The sequence below is a fragment of the Ceratotherium simum genome, chromosome 23, assembly GCF_057802395.1.
Source record: "Ceratotherium simum simum isolate JZ-2026a chromosome 23, ASM5780239v1, whole genome shotgun sequence".
Taxonomy (NCBI): domain Eukaryota; kingdom Metazoa; phylum Chordata; class Mammalia; order Perissodactyla; family Rhinocerotidae; genus Ceratotherium; species Ceratotherium simum.
In genome coordinates, this window is record NC_141922.1 from 43,768,673 (window position 1) to 43,785,948 (window position 17,276).

The 17,276-nt window shown below is 35.0% G+C and overlaps 1 protein-coding gene across 5 annotated transcripts in view; it reads left to right on the plus strand.

The window, feature by feature from the left end:
- RAD54B (RAD54 homolog B) overlaps nt 1-17,276 on the plus strand; it is a 97,269-nt gene that overhangs the window by 42,663 nt on the left and 37,330 nt on the right. For 4 of the 5 annotated variants that reach the window (XM_004431171.3, XM_087447650.1, XM_087447649.1 and 1 more), the window contains exon 4: nt 14,968-15,162. In XM_004431171.3, coding sequence (XP_004431228.1) covers nt 14,968-15,162 — 195 coding nt within the window. Of the gene's footprint in view, nt 1-14,967; nt 15,163-15,780; nt 17,209-17,276 lie in introns of those variants that run through there. The other variant, XM_087447651.1, reaches the window with a different exon arrangement.

A 17,276-nucleotide genomic window follows, 5' to 3' on the forward strand; every position in this document is an offset into this window, starting at 1 on the left:
TGCATTTTTGTGTGAAATTTTCCAATTTTAAAGTGTTTGCAAATAATTCCAAACATTTTAAAAACACTACATGGACAAAACATGTGAGTGGGCCTTCCCGCTTGTGGCCTGTGGAGTAGAGCAGTGGCTCACCAACAGTAGATGCTGATCAGCAGCATCAGCATCACTTGAGAACTTGTGAGACATGTAAATCCATTCCTTTTGAATCAGAAACTCTGGGGGCGGAGTCCAGGAATCGGCTTTAATAAGCTCTCTAGAGGTTCTGATGCAAGCTAAAGTTTGAGAACCACTGGAATAGAGTATTTTGGAACCTAGTGTGGTGCCTAAATCATACTAGATTCTCAGAAAATTTTGTTGAATAGAAGAGTGGGTGAAGGTGAATTGAGGGATATCAATTTGGAAGTTGGTTGGTGCCAGATTATGGATTACAGTAAATGCTATTTTTAAGAAATTGAACTTGAATGTACAATGGGAAGCCATGGAAGGCTATTCTTAGGTGGATATGATTAGAGCTCTGATTTAGTGTTATAATAGCAGTATTTCAGGGTGGGCATTGTAGTGAGGGGAAATTAACTCTGAAATTTAGGTTATGGCTATAGAAATTGAACAAAATTAAATGGACTTTATGGTACTATTTTAGCTTGTTGATAGCTTAATTTTATTGGCATTTTATGTCTGCTATTAGAGTTAAATATTTTATTATAAAAATCCCTTGAATGTATAATGTGATATATCCTTTTGACAATTTCTTTAATTTGTGTTGTGACTTTTCCTTGGTCTAATGAATCTTATAATTCTCATTTGAGATAATGTTTTTCAATATATTTCTAGTAAATACATCTTTACAGTAGCAAGTTGTAACTTTTTGAAATTATTGAAAGCAAATTACCATACCAAATGTAATTCATATTACAATCCTAGCATGGTACTACTCAGAATTGATAATGAACATTCAATTTGAATGTTGACTGTCAGCCAGATCAGAGTTTTCCAAAGTGCATTCTTTGGAATATTAATTCTGTGAGATGTTTCTAGGAAAGAGTTCTGTGTTTAAAAAAACGCAACGTCTTTTTTGGTTGTTAGGTTCTAAAATCAGTGTAGAAGATAAAAATGTATATACAAAATTGCTGTTGAAAATTCTTTTGCTGCCCATAAAATAGTGTAAATAGGGGCCAGCCCGGTGGCATAGTGGTTAAGTTCATGTACTTGGCTTCAGCGGCCCTGGGGTTCACAGGTTCAAATCCCAGGCGTGGACCTATGCACCACTTATCAAGCCATGCTGTGGTGGCGTCCCATGTAAAGTAGAGGAAGATGGGCATGGATGTTAGCCCAGGGCTGGTCTTCCTCAGCAAAAATAGGAAGATTGGCAACAGATGTTAGCTCAGGGCTAATTTTCCTCACCAAAAAAAAATGACAAAAAGTGTAAATAATAGTCTCCTACAGACATATTTTTCTCCAGCGTTGTTAAGATTGTTGTTTCTTTGGTTGTGTCGGGTGACAAATTTGTTAGCATTTAGGGATTGAATGGAATAAAAAACCTTATTTATACACTTTATTTTTAACACCAGAATTACACTCATTGCAGTGAGTTTACTGCAGCAGTTTTTGAGTAAATCTTGTTTAATTTCAATTTGCAGAAATTTAAATGCTCCATTTCTATTGCTCCACCTCCCCACCCATGCAACTATAATTAACGTAGTATAATGTATGAGAATTCCTGTATAAAGAAAACTTTACTTATTTGACCATTGAACTCTTTTTGGAGGCTGTTTATTATTATCTTGCAGAGTATCTTAGGGAGATTCTGAGCTAAAGCTTTTTTCTTTTTCTTTTTCTTTTCTTTTCTTTTTTTTTGTGAGGAACGTTAGCCCTGAGCTAACATCCATGGCAATCCTCCTCTTTTTGCTGAGGAAGACTGGCCTTGAGCTAACATCTATTGCCAATCCGCCTCCTTTTTTTCCCCAAAGCCCCAGTAGATAGTTGTATGTCACAGCTGCACATCCTTCTAGTCGCTGTATGTGGGTTGCGGCCTCAGCATGGCCCGAGAAGCTGTGCGTGGGTGTGTGCCCGGGATCCGAACCCAGGCTGCCAGTAGTGGAGCACGTGCACTTAACCACTAAGCCACAGGCTGGCCCCCTTTTTTTCTTTTTGGTATTGAGACTTTTTTGAATTTTTGACTACTTACCAACTTACATTAGCAGTTTTTGCTGAGGACAAATTTCATTAAGGGAAATGTAATGGGATGAATTCTGTTAATACCAATGGAATGCAGCTGAAGCTACAGACATCCTGCTGTAGAGAACTCTTTGGGGCCATGAGCTCTACCTATGAAATGTAATGCTGGGAAAACATGGGAAAGAGTGATTTTATTTTTAAAATGTAGACTTGATTCTGTAGAAATATATTAAATTTGAAAAATATACTAAATCAACAGATTATTTCATCCAATATATTAGTAATTTAGATAGTGAATAGGTTATTTTTGCCAGCTTCCTGTCTTTTCTTATCCATATGAACTTAAATGGGTACATTGTTATTTTTACAACTTATGATTTTCTAAACTAGTTATGATTTATAATGGCATCATGAAAAAGTTAATGAAGCTCTTTCATATCTAACAAATGCCAGATATCTTAAAATATTCAAATTAAGTACTTTTCTTTTTTGTATAATGAGACATCAACTTGGTGTTATTTCATTTTTGAAAGAGTTACTCTACCCTGTTGCATCTTTGCTTATATGAAAATGTTTAAAATATGAATTATTTTCCACGTGCCTTCTTTTAGAGTAATGTCAAATTTTAAGTAGACATGTTTAAATAATTTAGAGTGTGATAAATTATAAGTGATATATACTGTAGTTGATGGTGGTTAAATGCTTTATTAATACATGTTCTTTTAAATACAATGTAATACATTGTACTGATTTGTGTACTCTTTTTGTGTGTCATAAGACAAAGAATGCAGTGCTAAAGAGGTAAAATTTTTTGATGAGGCATAATTCAAGTAAATTTCTTTAGATGATTGTGTTATAATAGATGCCTAATGTACCCTGTCTGAATATCATAATATATTTTTTTCAAATGTTAAGATCCACAAATTCTCAAAATCAATTAAATATTTGCTAGAGAGTTTGATTGTAAATACTTAAACATAGTTAGATGAAATATGATTGCAGTACTTAAATATAAAATAGCAAATTCTTAAAATATGCATCCTAATTAAACATTAACAGTCATGCTAAATCTTTATATGATTTTGAGAAATTGGTTCAATATATTTTTATATCTAAAATTGTTTGATTTAAATGAATAGCTGTAATTTGAATTTATATTATTTATTTTTAGTTTTTAATTGCTTTGTAAATAGTGGAAAACAAAGTAAATAAATAAATAAAAATAAAAATACCACCCAAGTCAATCCAAAGAATTTAAACTAAAATGAATACATTATTAGACTTACACTTTGTTAGTAGATCTTTTGTGTTTTATAATTATGTGTGAATTCACCTTTGTTACAAAGATTAAGAAACCCCTCCAAACATAAAGAAAAAGTTGAAAGAATTTTATGGTAACCATTCATATGCCTACCACCTAAATTCTGTAATTACTTTTGCTATATTTGCTTTATCACATATTTATCCGTCTATCCATCCATCACTTCGTTTTCTTAAAGAAAACTATTATTTTAGCACAAGTTGCAGAATTAGTTAGAATACTTTACCCCTAAATACTTCAGCATGAGTTTTATGAACTGGAGTTCAGTATTTATTTGTGTGTTTGTGGTTTTTTAGGTAATATTTGCAAATAGTGAAATGCACAAATCTTAAACATACCATTTGATGAGTTTTGACAAATGACTACACTTGTGTCGCTTGAACCACTATCAAGATTTAGAACGTTATCATCACCCCAGAAAGTTCTTTCCTGCCCCTTCCTAATCAGTCCCCTGGCACCTCAGGCAACCACTGTTCTAAGTTTTAAAAAAATCGTAGATTAGTTTTGCCTGTTCTGAAACTTAATATAATTGGAATCATACAGTATGTATCCTTTGTTTCTGTTTTCTTTCACCCATCTTAACGTTTTTAATATTCATTCATTCTCTTATCACTAGTTCATTGCTTTTTGTTGCTGAGTAGTATTCCATTGTATAAATATACCATGGTTGGTTTATCCATTATCTTTTGATGGACTTTGGGGCTATTTCCAGATATTGGCTATTATGTATAAAGATTCTGTGAATATTCTTGTATAAATTTGTTTTGGACATAATGCTGGATTAGGAAAGATATACATTTAACTTTTTAAGAAACCGCTAGACCTTTTTCCAAAGTGATTGTGCTATTTTACACTTCCATCAACAGTGTATGGGTTTTTTTTTTTTTAAATAAAGTTGTACATGTTCAATGATTGGAATGTCAGACTTGAAATTGATGAATCACTTTTCTGATTTTTAGATGAATTCAAAATGCTAGGCAGGCGCCGGCCCCGTGGCGTAGCGGTTAAGTGCGCACGCTCGGCTACTGGTGGCCCAGGTTCAGATCCCGGGCGCGCCCCGATGCACCACTTCTCCAGCCATGCTGAGGCCGGCATCCCACATACAGCAACTAGAAGGATGTGCAACTATGACATACAACTATCTACTGGGGCTTTGGGGGGGGAAAAAAAAAAGGAGGAGGATTGGCAACCAGATGTTAGCTCAGAGCCGGCCTTCCTCAGCAAAAAAGAGGAGGATTCAGCAGGATGTTAGCTCAAGGCTGATCTTCCTCACACACACACAAAAAAAACAAAATGCTGGGCAGATAGTTTAGATATCTGGGAGTATTGTGGTTTTAATGATTATTTTTTCTATTTTAACACTTACTGCATTTATGCTCTGGCATGAGATATTGAGAAATATGGTGAAATGTATAGTTCTGCCGTGCTCATAAAGTATCATCTGAAAATGATTTGTAATGCAAAGAAATATCTTCATTTTATACATAATGTTACTTGTACTTAGTTGACATTCAATTTCTCTTATTAGATAAAGAAAACTATGGATGATTACCAGTTCAAAGGAATTTGTATATTAATGTTTGTATATTTTTCAGTGTAATAAAAACTGTTTCAAATATTAAATTTATATTGCAGTTATATGTTAATGCATGAGACATTTTAAATTTCATTTGCTCCATTGAAAACAATATGTGTATTTAGAATTGTTAAAAGAAAAAAAAGAATATTAAAGGCTTGGGTTTATGAAATGTATAATTAAGCCATCCGACCCTAGAGTGACTCACTTAGGATTCATTCATTAAAATGATAATGTTCACTATTAATATTAATATGACATTATCACTCTTTCTCTTTTATCAAAGCATGGTTTTAAGCATTTTTACCTTGTGAATCTTGCTGATGGACATTCAAGTCTTTTGTCTATGCAGATTACTTTTGGTATTGATTGGGAACTACATTACAGGGTCAAGGGGGAAATAGGTCAGAACCAAGTTTAGAAATAAAATTACAGTTAGAGCAGAATTGTTAGGGATCGTTAGTCTGTGATTTAGCAAGTTAGTCAATATTTTATGTATCCAAAATGGTCTAGATATAGGAGATTATGTTCCATATATGTTTAATTCCAAATTATCTTCTACTTTTTGGAATTACTCACCCTCTCCCTTCCCTCCCCTAAGGCCTACATTTAAAGTGGGACTAAATGGGAAAGGGACAAGGGCAAGATGATGATGAAGGTAGTTAACATTTAGAAGGCACCTACTACATGGCAGGTACTGTTCTAAGCATTTTACATATATTAGTCAATCTGGTGCTCACAAGTCTGTGTGGTAGGAACTCGTATTGCATTCATTTACGGATTCATAAACTGGCACAGAGGCATAAGTAACTTGTCCAGAGTCACATAGCTGCTAAGTGACAGATTCAAGATTCAGATCCAGCGAGTCTGGCTCCATAGGACCTGCTTTTGTCCTCCTCCTGCTGTTCTGCAAAAGAAAGGATATATCTAAGTCGGAGAATCTTATGGCATTTCAAAGTAAATTATAAGTAATTTCTGAATTCTCAGAATTTAATTATTGTCTTTTGTTCTACTCAGCTTTTTTTGGGGGGTTGAGGGGAGGGTCTTAGAAATAACAGTCACTCTTGTAGGCCCTGGGAATAAATACAACAGGATATTGGACTCGAGGATATGTTTCCCAGCCGTTTTGATGAAGACATTCTTTTTACCCCTGCTTTATAGCAATCCTGAGAAATTACATTTTTCTCTTGGATAACCTAGTAAAAAATAGGAACAGATTTTAAAACTACAGAAAGATATTGTCAGTCTTTCATTCAGTGCACAGTGACTTCTACTGGTAGAAATAATGCAAAAAGAAAACTAATTAAAATTGCATGCTACAAAAATTGTTGGAGTTCAAAAACTGATCAAAGCACGTCTTTTTTGTTAATGTTAAAAACTTCAAAACTGGGAAAAATCAAGGTGGGTAAAACAACAAAAATAATCAACACATGACAACTACCAATTTATCTAGAAACTGATACATTGTTTTTACTAAAAACTGATGGAATAATACAATCTTGATAATATTTAGATATGCAAAATTTGACTTAGCAAAACTGCATTTGGTAGGAATTACGGTTATAAAAGAAAACTCATGTTGGCAAAAGCTATAATCAGTAAGATACGATACATAAAAAAGTGACTGATGAATCACATCTTTGTTATAAAGTTTACTTGGAAAATAATCAATCCTGAAGGTAAAAGTTCATTAAAATGAAAATAAAAATGGACAATAATGGAGATGTTCAAAGTTAATTTCTAAAGTTACTTTCTTAATGAAAATTAATTTTAAGATAATTCTATTTAATTACATATTTTTATAAACATGAAGTCAAAATGTACCTGGAATCAAAATGGCAGTTTTGAAAAGTACTGCTTGTTCTGGGAATATGGTGATAAACAAAATCAAAACAGACCCTCCTGTCAGGATTTTATAGTTTAGCGCAGAAGGCTGACGTTAAATAATCTGTCACATAATTAATTGCTGAGATAATAAGGCAACTTGATCTAGTTTGACAGTGAGGGAAATTTAAACTGTACAGAAGGGTAAGTAGAAGTTAATTTAGATAAGCATGTTGGAGGAAGAGACGTAGAAGGCTCTTTGGCAGGAAGTAGCATGTGTTCAAGACCATTAAGACTAATGGATTTTAAGCAAGAGGTATACATGATCAGATTTACATTTAAAAATAGATAAATATAGTAAATATGGAAGATGCTTTTAGGGAATAAAGGTGGCAAGAGAAGATCCTGGTAGACCTGTTGGGAAGATCCTACAATAGTACAGTAGTCCAGGTCAGAAATGATGATTTGAAAAGAGTGGAAGCAGTGGAGAACGCAAATATTACACAGCTTTGAGAACATGCAGGGGGTAGAATCATCTGGATTTTGTGGTTGATTGGCTGTGGAACTGAGAGTGAAGCGTATCAAGGATGATTTCCAATTTTTTTTGCTTGAATAGGGTGGTGGTACTTTCACTGAGAAATAGGAAAACGGAAGGAGGAGCAATTTTTGAAGAGAAGATAAATGGACATGATGAGTTTGAGATATTTATGAGACATTCACGTGGACTGGTCTGGGAGACAGTTGGATACAGATCTAGAGTCATGATCTGGGCTAGAGAAGAAAAAATAAGTACAGGGATGGTATTGAAGCCATGGCTGTAGATGAGCTAATTTAAGGAGAAGGGGTACACAGTGAGAAGAGAAGAGGGCCTAGAACTCAGGGCTGAAGAACTCTAATAAATAAAGGTTAGACTACGAAGTAAGAACTGGCAAAGATGTTTAAGAAGCAGCAACCAAAGGAGTAAGAGGAAAATTTGAAGTGTGTTAGAAAAGCTATAAAAATAAAGTTCAGTATTTGAAGGAGGAAGTGGTCAACATTGTCCAATGCTTTTGAGAACTTTGATGAGGACTGAAAAATATCCTGTAGATCTGTTGACAAAGAGCTCCTTAGTGGCCTTTAACAAGGACAGCTTTGGGGGAGGACTGGACTGGCAGCCAGACTGGAGTGGTTGAGAGTGACTGTGTATTTGAAGAAACGGAGCGAGTGGTGGGGTGTTCAGGTGCTTGACGTGGAAACAATAGGGAGAGAACTCGTTCTGGTATTAAAAATTCTATTTTTATGCATGTGTTCTAGTTTATCCCTGAACATAACACATCACAGAATAATTTTGACTTTATTTTTCCATGCTGTGGCCCTTTCTGTGATTCACTGTGGGGAAAGGTGTTTAACAAGTAGTAAGTCAAGAGTGACCTTGTTAAGAGCCCTTTATTGCCTCTAAAATAATGCACTAATTCTCCCTCCACTTCACTGTAACTCCACTTTAGTAAGTTTCTTTTATTAAAAAAAAAAAAGAATGAACTTGTTTGGCCCTTTTACTAAAACAATGATTTATTGAGTTGTACTGTTTAATAATTTCTAGCTTATTTCAACCTGGCACATTTTAATCTACATGTTGCCAAAATGTATTGTTTTCCCTTTTTTAGAGGGGAGGGATAGACAGGAGTGTTTAAATGACCTGGGCTTATTTAAAATTTTACAACAATAGAAGGTATAGTGAATACCTTATATTAAGGAAGATATAAATGGATTCTTGATTCTTTTTTTATTATCCATTTACATATTAAAATTAGTAGTGTTTTATATTTTTCTTTAATTTTGACATAATTTCTTACTAATTCAAGTTCTCTTTAATGCCTGTTTTCTGCTTACAGACTTCATTGAAATTTTGCAATAAGTAGTAGATAAGAGTTTGGGTTTAGATCTACATATTGGGTAGTCTGTAAGTTGTTGAGTGAATGAATGTTGAGGGTTTTCAGATCAGATAAATTCAGTTTAAAGAAATGAGAATCGTTTATTTTAGGTACATCCTTTAAGTGTAATGTGACAGTGGAGTCAAGCAAAGAGGAAATGTAAATATATAAAAAAGTGTTACCACTAATAATGAAATTCAAATTACAACATTAGTGCCATTTCCCTCTATTAAATTGGTGAAGATGAATGTTCACACAAAATTATGTACATGAATGTTCATAGAAACTTGATTTGTGATATTTAAGAGCTAGAAACACCTCAACTGTCTTTCAATATCTATATAATAATAAGGAGCAAACTATTGATATAGGCAACAACTTGAATGAATCTCAATGACATGCTGAGTGGGAGAAACTTGAAAGGTTGTGTAGTATACTGTATGATTTGCAAAAAGACAAAACTATATTAATGGAAAACAGATCAGTAATTGCTTTTGTAATTGGTTTTGGATAGGGTGAGGGTGTGACTAAAGGAATAGCATGAAGAGAGTCTTTTGGGGTGGTGGGACTATTCTATATCCTTATTGTAGTGGTGGTGAAATGAATCTATACATGTATTAAAATTCTTAGAAATGTACACCAAGAGAAAAAGTCAATTTTACTGTATGATAAATTATTTTTATTGAGGTCATAATAGTTTATAATGTTGTGAAATTTCAGTTGTACATTATTATTTGTCAGTCACCATATAAATGCACCCCTTCACCCCTTATGCCCACTGCCCAACCCCCTTACCCCTGGTAACCATTAAAACTTTCTGTCCATGTGTTAGTTTATCTTCCACATATGAGTGAAATGATGCGGTGTTTGTCTTTCTCTGACTGGCTTATTTTGCTTAACACAATACCCTCAAGTCCATCCATGTTGTTGTGAATGGAACGATTTTGTCTTTTTTTTTATGGCTAATATTCCATTGTATATATATACACCACATCTTCTTTATCCAATCATCAATTGATGGGCACTTGGGTTGCTTCCACTTCTTGGCTATGGTAAATAATGCTGCAATGAACATAGGGGTGCAAAAGTCTCTTTGAATTGTTGATTTCAAGTTCTTTGGATAAATACTCAGTAGTGGGATAGCTGGGTCATATGGTATTTCTATTTTTAATTTTTGGAGAAATCTTCATACTGTTTTCCATAGAGTCTGCACCAGTTTGCATTCCCACCAGCAGTGAATGAGTGTTCCCTTTTCTCCACAACCTCGCCAGCGTTTGTTATTTTTTGTCTTGGTGACCGTATGATAATTTTAACAATAAAAAATAAATATAATTAGAGAAAAATTGGTAAAGATGATATATTGTGCTGATGTATGTGTAGTGAAGTGGACACTTTCTTGATTGGTAGGACTATCGGTGATATCATTTTGCAGATATTAAACGTCATTTTACTTTTTTGTTTAATGGCGTGGGAAACATTCAAAATAATATATGAAAAGAGGAGAATAAAAAACTATACACCATATTTCTTCATATTTTAGAAACATATTTTCCCCCAAAGAAGTATACAAAAAGACCCTTTGTCCATACACCCTCATTGTGGGAGGAAGACCAGGAAACTGGGGCCACTGCATTTAAGTCCTCTGCCTGCTTGGCTCCTGCTCAGGATTACAGCAGCCTGAGTCCTTTCAGGGGCTGGTTCAAGTTCATTGGGCCATGCATTCTGGACACAGCTGACTCAGGAACATATATTTTCTCAGAAAAAAACCTTGGCGGTTCTGAGGATAATTTATTCTTTGAAGATAGTCAAGAGTCATTTTCTAAATTTATGACTGCCAGTGATGAACATGAGTTATCTGAATTCTAGTAGTGACAATGGATTTTCAGGCTTTTGGGAGATTGGTTAACCTGGCCTGATGATGTACACATTTTCTTTTTCTTGTGGACGTATGTTTTCTTTTCTCTTTGGTAAATACGTTACAGTGGAATGGCTGGTTATGGTAGGTGTATGTTTAACTTTTTATAAGAGTTTGCCAAACTGTTTTCCAAAGTGATTGTACTGTTTTACATTCCTTCCAGCAGTGTGCAATATTTCCAGCTTCTTTACATCTTTTTTTTTTTTCCTAGATATAATTGACTCTTCATCTTTGCCAACACTTGGTATGGTCAGTTTTTTTGATTTTAGTCAATTTAGTGGATATGTGGTGGTATTTCATGTTTTTAAACAGCTTTTTTGAGCTGTAATTCACATATGATATAATTCACCCATATAAAGTATATAATTCATGATTTTTAGTATTTCCACAGTTATGTGCAGCTATCACCACAGTCAGTTTTAGAACATTTTCAGCACCTCTAAAAGAAACCCTGTACTCTTCAGCTTTCACCAGCCCCCCTCCAGCCCCCCCCCAGCCCCCGCCTTCCCCACCCTCACCTCTCAGCTCTAAGCAACCACTAATCTACTTTCTGTCTCCATCGATTTTCCTGTTCTGGACATTTCATATGAATGGAATCGTATGATATGTAGTCTTTTGTGACTGGCTTCTTTCACTGAATGTAATGTTTTCAAGGTTCATGCATGTTGTAGCATGTATCAGTACTTTATTCCTTTTAATGGCTGAATAATATATTCCATTGTAGGGCAGAACCACATTTTGTTTATCCATCTGTCAGCTGAATGGACATTTGGGTTGTTTCTACCTTTGGGCTATCGTGAATAATCCTAAACATTCATGTACAAGTTTTTGTGTGGACATGTATTTTCATTTCCCTTGGGCATATACTTAGGAGTGGAATGCTGAGTCATATAGTAACTCTATTTAATCTTTGAAGATTTGCAAGGCTGTTTTCCGTAGTGGCTGCACCATTTTACATTCCCACCAGCAGTGTATGAGGATTCCTATTCCTCCACATCTATACCACACTTGTTATTATCTGACTTTTTGATTCTAATCATCGTAGTGGATGTGAAGTGTATTGTGTTGTGTTTTTAGTTTGCATTTCCCAGATGACTAATGATGTTAAACATCTATTTATGTGCTTATTGCATGCCTATTTGTATATGTTCTTTTCTGAATTATATTTTCTGAATTAAATGGGCAAATCTTTTGCCCATTTTCTATTGATTTGTTTGTTGTCTTATTTTTGAGCCATAAGAATTTTTTATATATTCTGGATTCAAGTCCTTTGTCTTAAATATGTGTTGTGAATATTATTATCCTCTTGTGGCTTACCTTTTTTTTTTCCCTAATGGTATCTTTCAAAAAGCAAAATTTTAAAATTCTGATAAAATTCAATTTATAATTTTTTTTTTGAGGAAGATTAGCCCAGAGCTAACATCTGTTGCCAATCCTCCTCTTTTTTGCTGAGGAAGATTGGCCCTGGGCTAACATCCATGTCCATCTTCCTCTACTTTATATGGGACGCCGCCACAGCATGGCTTGATAAGTGGTGCGTAGGTCTGGGCCCAGGATCTGAACCTGCAAACCCCTGGCCAGTGAAGTGGAGCGTGTGAACTTAACTGCTATGCCATAGGGCCAGCCCTTAATTTTTGTTTCTTACGTTTTCAGCGTTTGTATTATGTCTAAGAAACCTTTGCCTGCTTCAAGGTTACAAATATTTTCTTCTATGTTTTCTTGTACAAATTTGAGGTTTTAGGTTTTACAGTTAGTTCTATGATGCATTTTGAGTTAAATTTTGTATACGGAGGAGTTAATGGTTGATGTTCATCTTTTTCCATGTGGATATCCAGTTGATTCAGCAATATTTGTTGAAAAGACTTTCTTTTTCCCCATTGTATTTGCTTCACTAGTTTTGTTGAAAATCAATTTGCCATGTGTGTGTGAGTATATTCCTGCTTATTATTCTCTGTGTTGTTAAAAAGAACTTTGTTCTTTTTTAAAAATTGCTTTGGGGCCAGCCCTGTGGCGTAGCGGTTAAGTGCGCACGCTCTCCTGCTGGCGGTCGGGTTCGGATCCCGGGCGCGCACCGACTCACCGCTTGTCAGGCCATGTTGTGGCGGCATCCCACATAAAGTGGAGGAAGATGGGCCCAGATGTTAGCTCAGGGCCGGTCTTCCTCAGCAAAAAGAGGAGGATTGGCAGATGTTAGCTCAGGGCTGATCTTCCTCACGCGCACACACACAAAATAAATTAAAAAAATAAATAAACAAATAAATAAATAAATAAATAAAAATTGCTTTGGTTATTCTAGGTTCTTTTCATTTTCATATAAATTTTAGAATCAACTTGTCAGTTTCTAGCAAAAGCATCCTGGGATTTGATTGTTATTGTATTGAATATAGAAATCATTTTGGGGAGAATTGCTATCTTAAAATTGGAATCTCCTATCCTTCAAATAGGAGCTTTGCTTATTTAGATTTTTGTTAATTTCTTTCAGCACAGCTTTAGTTTTCAGTGTAAAGATCTTAGATGCCTTTTATTAGATATTTTCCTGAGTATTTCACGTGTGTTTTTTTGGAACTACTGTGAAAGGACTTTTTAATATTTTATTTTCCAATTATTTCTTGCTAGTCTATACAAATACAATTGATTTTTACATCTGAATCCTGCATCCTGTGACTCTGCTAAATATGTTTTATTAATTCTAGTCATTAGTTTGTAGGTTTCCTGGGGATTTCTATGTAATAAATCTTATTATCTGCACACAGGCACAGTTCTACTTCTTCCTTTCTGATCTTGATGCTTTTTGTGGTTATTGCCTTATTGCAATGGCTAGGACTTCCAGGACAATGTTGAATAGAAGTGGTGAAAGTGGGCATCTTTGTCTTATTCCTGATCTCAGGGTCTTTCTTTTTTCTTTTCCTATTTAAATAGATGGTATAGTTTAAAAGGTAAAGTAGTTATTTGGTTTTTGTTTTGTAAATTGTATTGTTTTGATAGTTACCTGGGGTCCAGTGTGTAGTTGGTAAAAGACATGGTGAAGGGCTCTTCAGTAATGAGGGAATGAGATTTTGCTAGTTTCAGCTAGAGTAGCTTTTATCTAGCCCTTGAAAATATAGCCTACAAGTTAGGTGAGAAGCAGGAGCTAGGACTCAGTATGCGGGTGGTCTGTATTTCTCATGGGGATGCTGCTGTTTTAACTATAACGGTCAAGGGGAAAAGAGGAAGTAAGACAGGGCTGGCGAGATTTTGTCTGTAAGCGTCGAGTATACTTTGAATTCATAGATAAGTTAGAGTGTTTTTGCTTCAAAACACTAAAAGATACCATTATTTAGAATATCATGTACATGCCTTTCAACCTATTCTGGTGTTATTCTTTGTTTTGTTTTATTTTGTATTTTTTAAGGTGAAGTATAATTAACATGCAATAAAGTGTATGGCTCTTAAAAGATCAGTGATGGTTTTTGTTAACTGTATATACCCATATAACTACCACGCAGAACAAGTTCTTCTCTCCTGTCCCTTTCCAGTCACTCCTCCTGCTCCAGAGACAGCAACCACCATCTATCTGGTCTCTGTCACCATAGACTGGTTTTCCTGTTGCTGGGGAATTTTTTGTGATAGGCTTTTTGGATATGTTTTTATAAGGTGATACTGGAAATGTTTTCGAGAAAAGTACAAACTTTTGTAAGAAGAAACTTTATTTTCTGTTCATGTACTACTGAATTCTCAGAATCAATGGCCCAACCTGGTTACTCCCTAACTAGGAGATAAAAGTATTTTAATGAAATTTAGTCTGATACCTACTTTGCTGTGTTACATTTGTTCTTATTTGAAAAAGAATACAAAGTTTTCTTTTAGAGAACTCTGTGATCTTATTTTTCTTTTCCTGACTTGTCATGTCACTGTTAATTAAATTAGTTGTTTGTTCAAAACCTGTGATTTTAGATATTTTTCCATGGATGTTGAAATTTTATCTTTAATTCCTAGAGTTTTAAAATGTTGGCAGTGCTTTTCATGTTATTCTACTTCAACTGAGTTTATATGACTTCGGGATGATAAGAAATTTACATTCATGGTACTCATGGTAATACTAGTACCTGACATTTGAATTTCTCAGTTTATACAATGCTAATATGAGTATGATCAAATAGTCTTTCATACTTCTCAATACAATCTAATTTTCTTGTGCTTTTATTTTTGTTTGAATGACTGTACTAAATATTAATAATCTGTTTTTTATTTTATGTTTTTATTCTAGTTCATTCAGCTCCTAAGGAAATAACAGTGTCTAAGGGACAAGAAGAGGAACCTGCTAGCTTAGTTAAATATTTCAGTGTTGTTTGGTGTAAAGCTTCAAAGAAAAAACACAAAAAGTGGGAAGGTGATGCTATTCTTATTGTAAAAGGAAAGTCATTTACATTAAAGAATTTGGACGGCAAAGACATTGGAAGAGGTATTGTGATATTAACTGATGTTTATTATTTGGCCTAAAATTAGTATATATCTCTGGTTACATAATTGAAATATAATTGGGTTCTGTAAAAGTATAGAGTAAGATGTTCTTTAATTGACTTTCATGTCTAAATTATCTCATAAACATAAAATTATCCGAGGCTGGCCCAGTGGCATAGTGGTTAAGTTCACGAGCTCCACTTTGGCGGCCTGGGGTTTGCAGGTTTGGAGCCTGGGCGCGGACCTATGCACTGCTCATCGAGCCATGCTGTGGTGGCATCCCATATACAAAATAGAGGAAGGTGGGCACAGATGTTAGCTCAGAGCTAATCTTCCTCAGCAAAAAAAAAAGAGAAAAATTGGCAATTGATGTTAGCTCAGGGCCGATCTACCTCACAAAAAAAAACAAACATAAAATTATCTCAGATAGTCAGTCTGACAGTCTTATATATACTAGCTTAGTGAGACGAATCTCATTCCATGGTTTTATTATCTCCAGAAACGTAATGGTCAGACAGGTATATACAGTAATTTTGGCATTTTTTGAGATTAAGCAGTTTGTCTTGGTGTGCTTTTTCATCTTTTTTCTTTTGCAGAATGCCAAGTGATTAAAAGTTAACAAGGTGTTGATATCAGGAGTGGAATGATATTTAACTTCAATGATACCCAATAAAAATTGGAAAAAAGCAAGGAGATAATGAATGGCTAGGCATGACCTAGATTAGTACATCTGGATTGGAGGTTACCATTATTTCCACTATAAAATGTTGCCAGCATGATTTGTACAAGTTAGCCCACAAATTCAGAATGTATAACACCAACCATGGTTTTTTTTGCAGTGTCTTTTATTGTTCAATTTTGAGTGTGGCCCATAATTATAAAATCTGTTCTACATGTTCATTCATTTGAAAGTATCATAGTTTATAGTTTTCAGTAACTGTTATGCCAGGAATTATGCTAGGAGTAAACATTCATACATGGATATAGTTTATAGTTTAGTAGGGACAGGGCAATGCAGCTGATAAATAGGAAGTGCTAAGATAATTGTTTCACTGGGAATTTTTGCTAAGGGCAGTAGGAGCATGGGAGGACCATTTAAGTCTGCCTAGAAGACAAGGGGAAATCTTCATAGGAATTACTGTTTAAGGGAATATTTGAGGAATGAATAGTTTTATAGGGTATGAGGAAGTGGCATTGCAAGAGAGAACAGCATGTGCAAAGGAACAAAGGCAGGAGAGAACTAAAACTACTTCAGTGTTTTAGGCATGTAGTGGGTGAGGGCAGTGAGGCTGAATGGAATTATCTGCAATAGAATTTTTTTATTATAAAAATATTGAGCAACTACTTTATATACAGTATCATGCTCAGTGTTTAGAGGGATTAAGAAGAGAGGCATCACTATGGATCAAAGTGAAATGAGACTTCTAAAGATGCCTCAAAATTAAGTTTATTCTTATCTCTCATTTCCATATAAAACTGAGATTAACAGCAATTGGATTCTATATGAAGATAAAACTATAATCTTCATTAATGTGGAGAGGTTAAGATTACTGTTGAAGTGAGATAGTTTAGAGAATGGAGCCATGGGTCTTTGGCATTTAGGAACACCAGCTAAGGAATTTCTTCCTATATCAGAGCATTAAAATTAAAAAGGGCTCCATCATAAATAATTTGACTACATATTAGTTACCAGTTTGCACAGATTGTAAATTTTAGCCCAGTTTTAATAGGGCAAGTTGTAGCAATTTCCAACTGGTTTAAAAAGGTCACATTTTCTTTTCTCCTTTTTTTTTTTTTGTGAAGAAGATTGGCCCTGAGCTAACATCCGCCAATCCTCCTCTTTGTTGCTGAGGAAGACTGGCCCTGGGCTAATATCCGTGCCCATCTTCCTCCACTTTATGTGGGAGGCCGACACAGCATGGCTTGCCAAGTGGTCCGTCAGTGTGCACCTGGGATCCGAACCTGCGAACCCCGGGCCGCCACAGCAGAGCGCACGCACCTAACCGCTTGCGCCACCAGGCCAGCCCCAGGTCACAGTTTCTAAAATGTGAGTCTCTTTCTTTCTTTCTTTATTAATTATTTTTTTTTTGGTGAGCAAGATTGGCCATGAGCTAA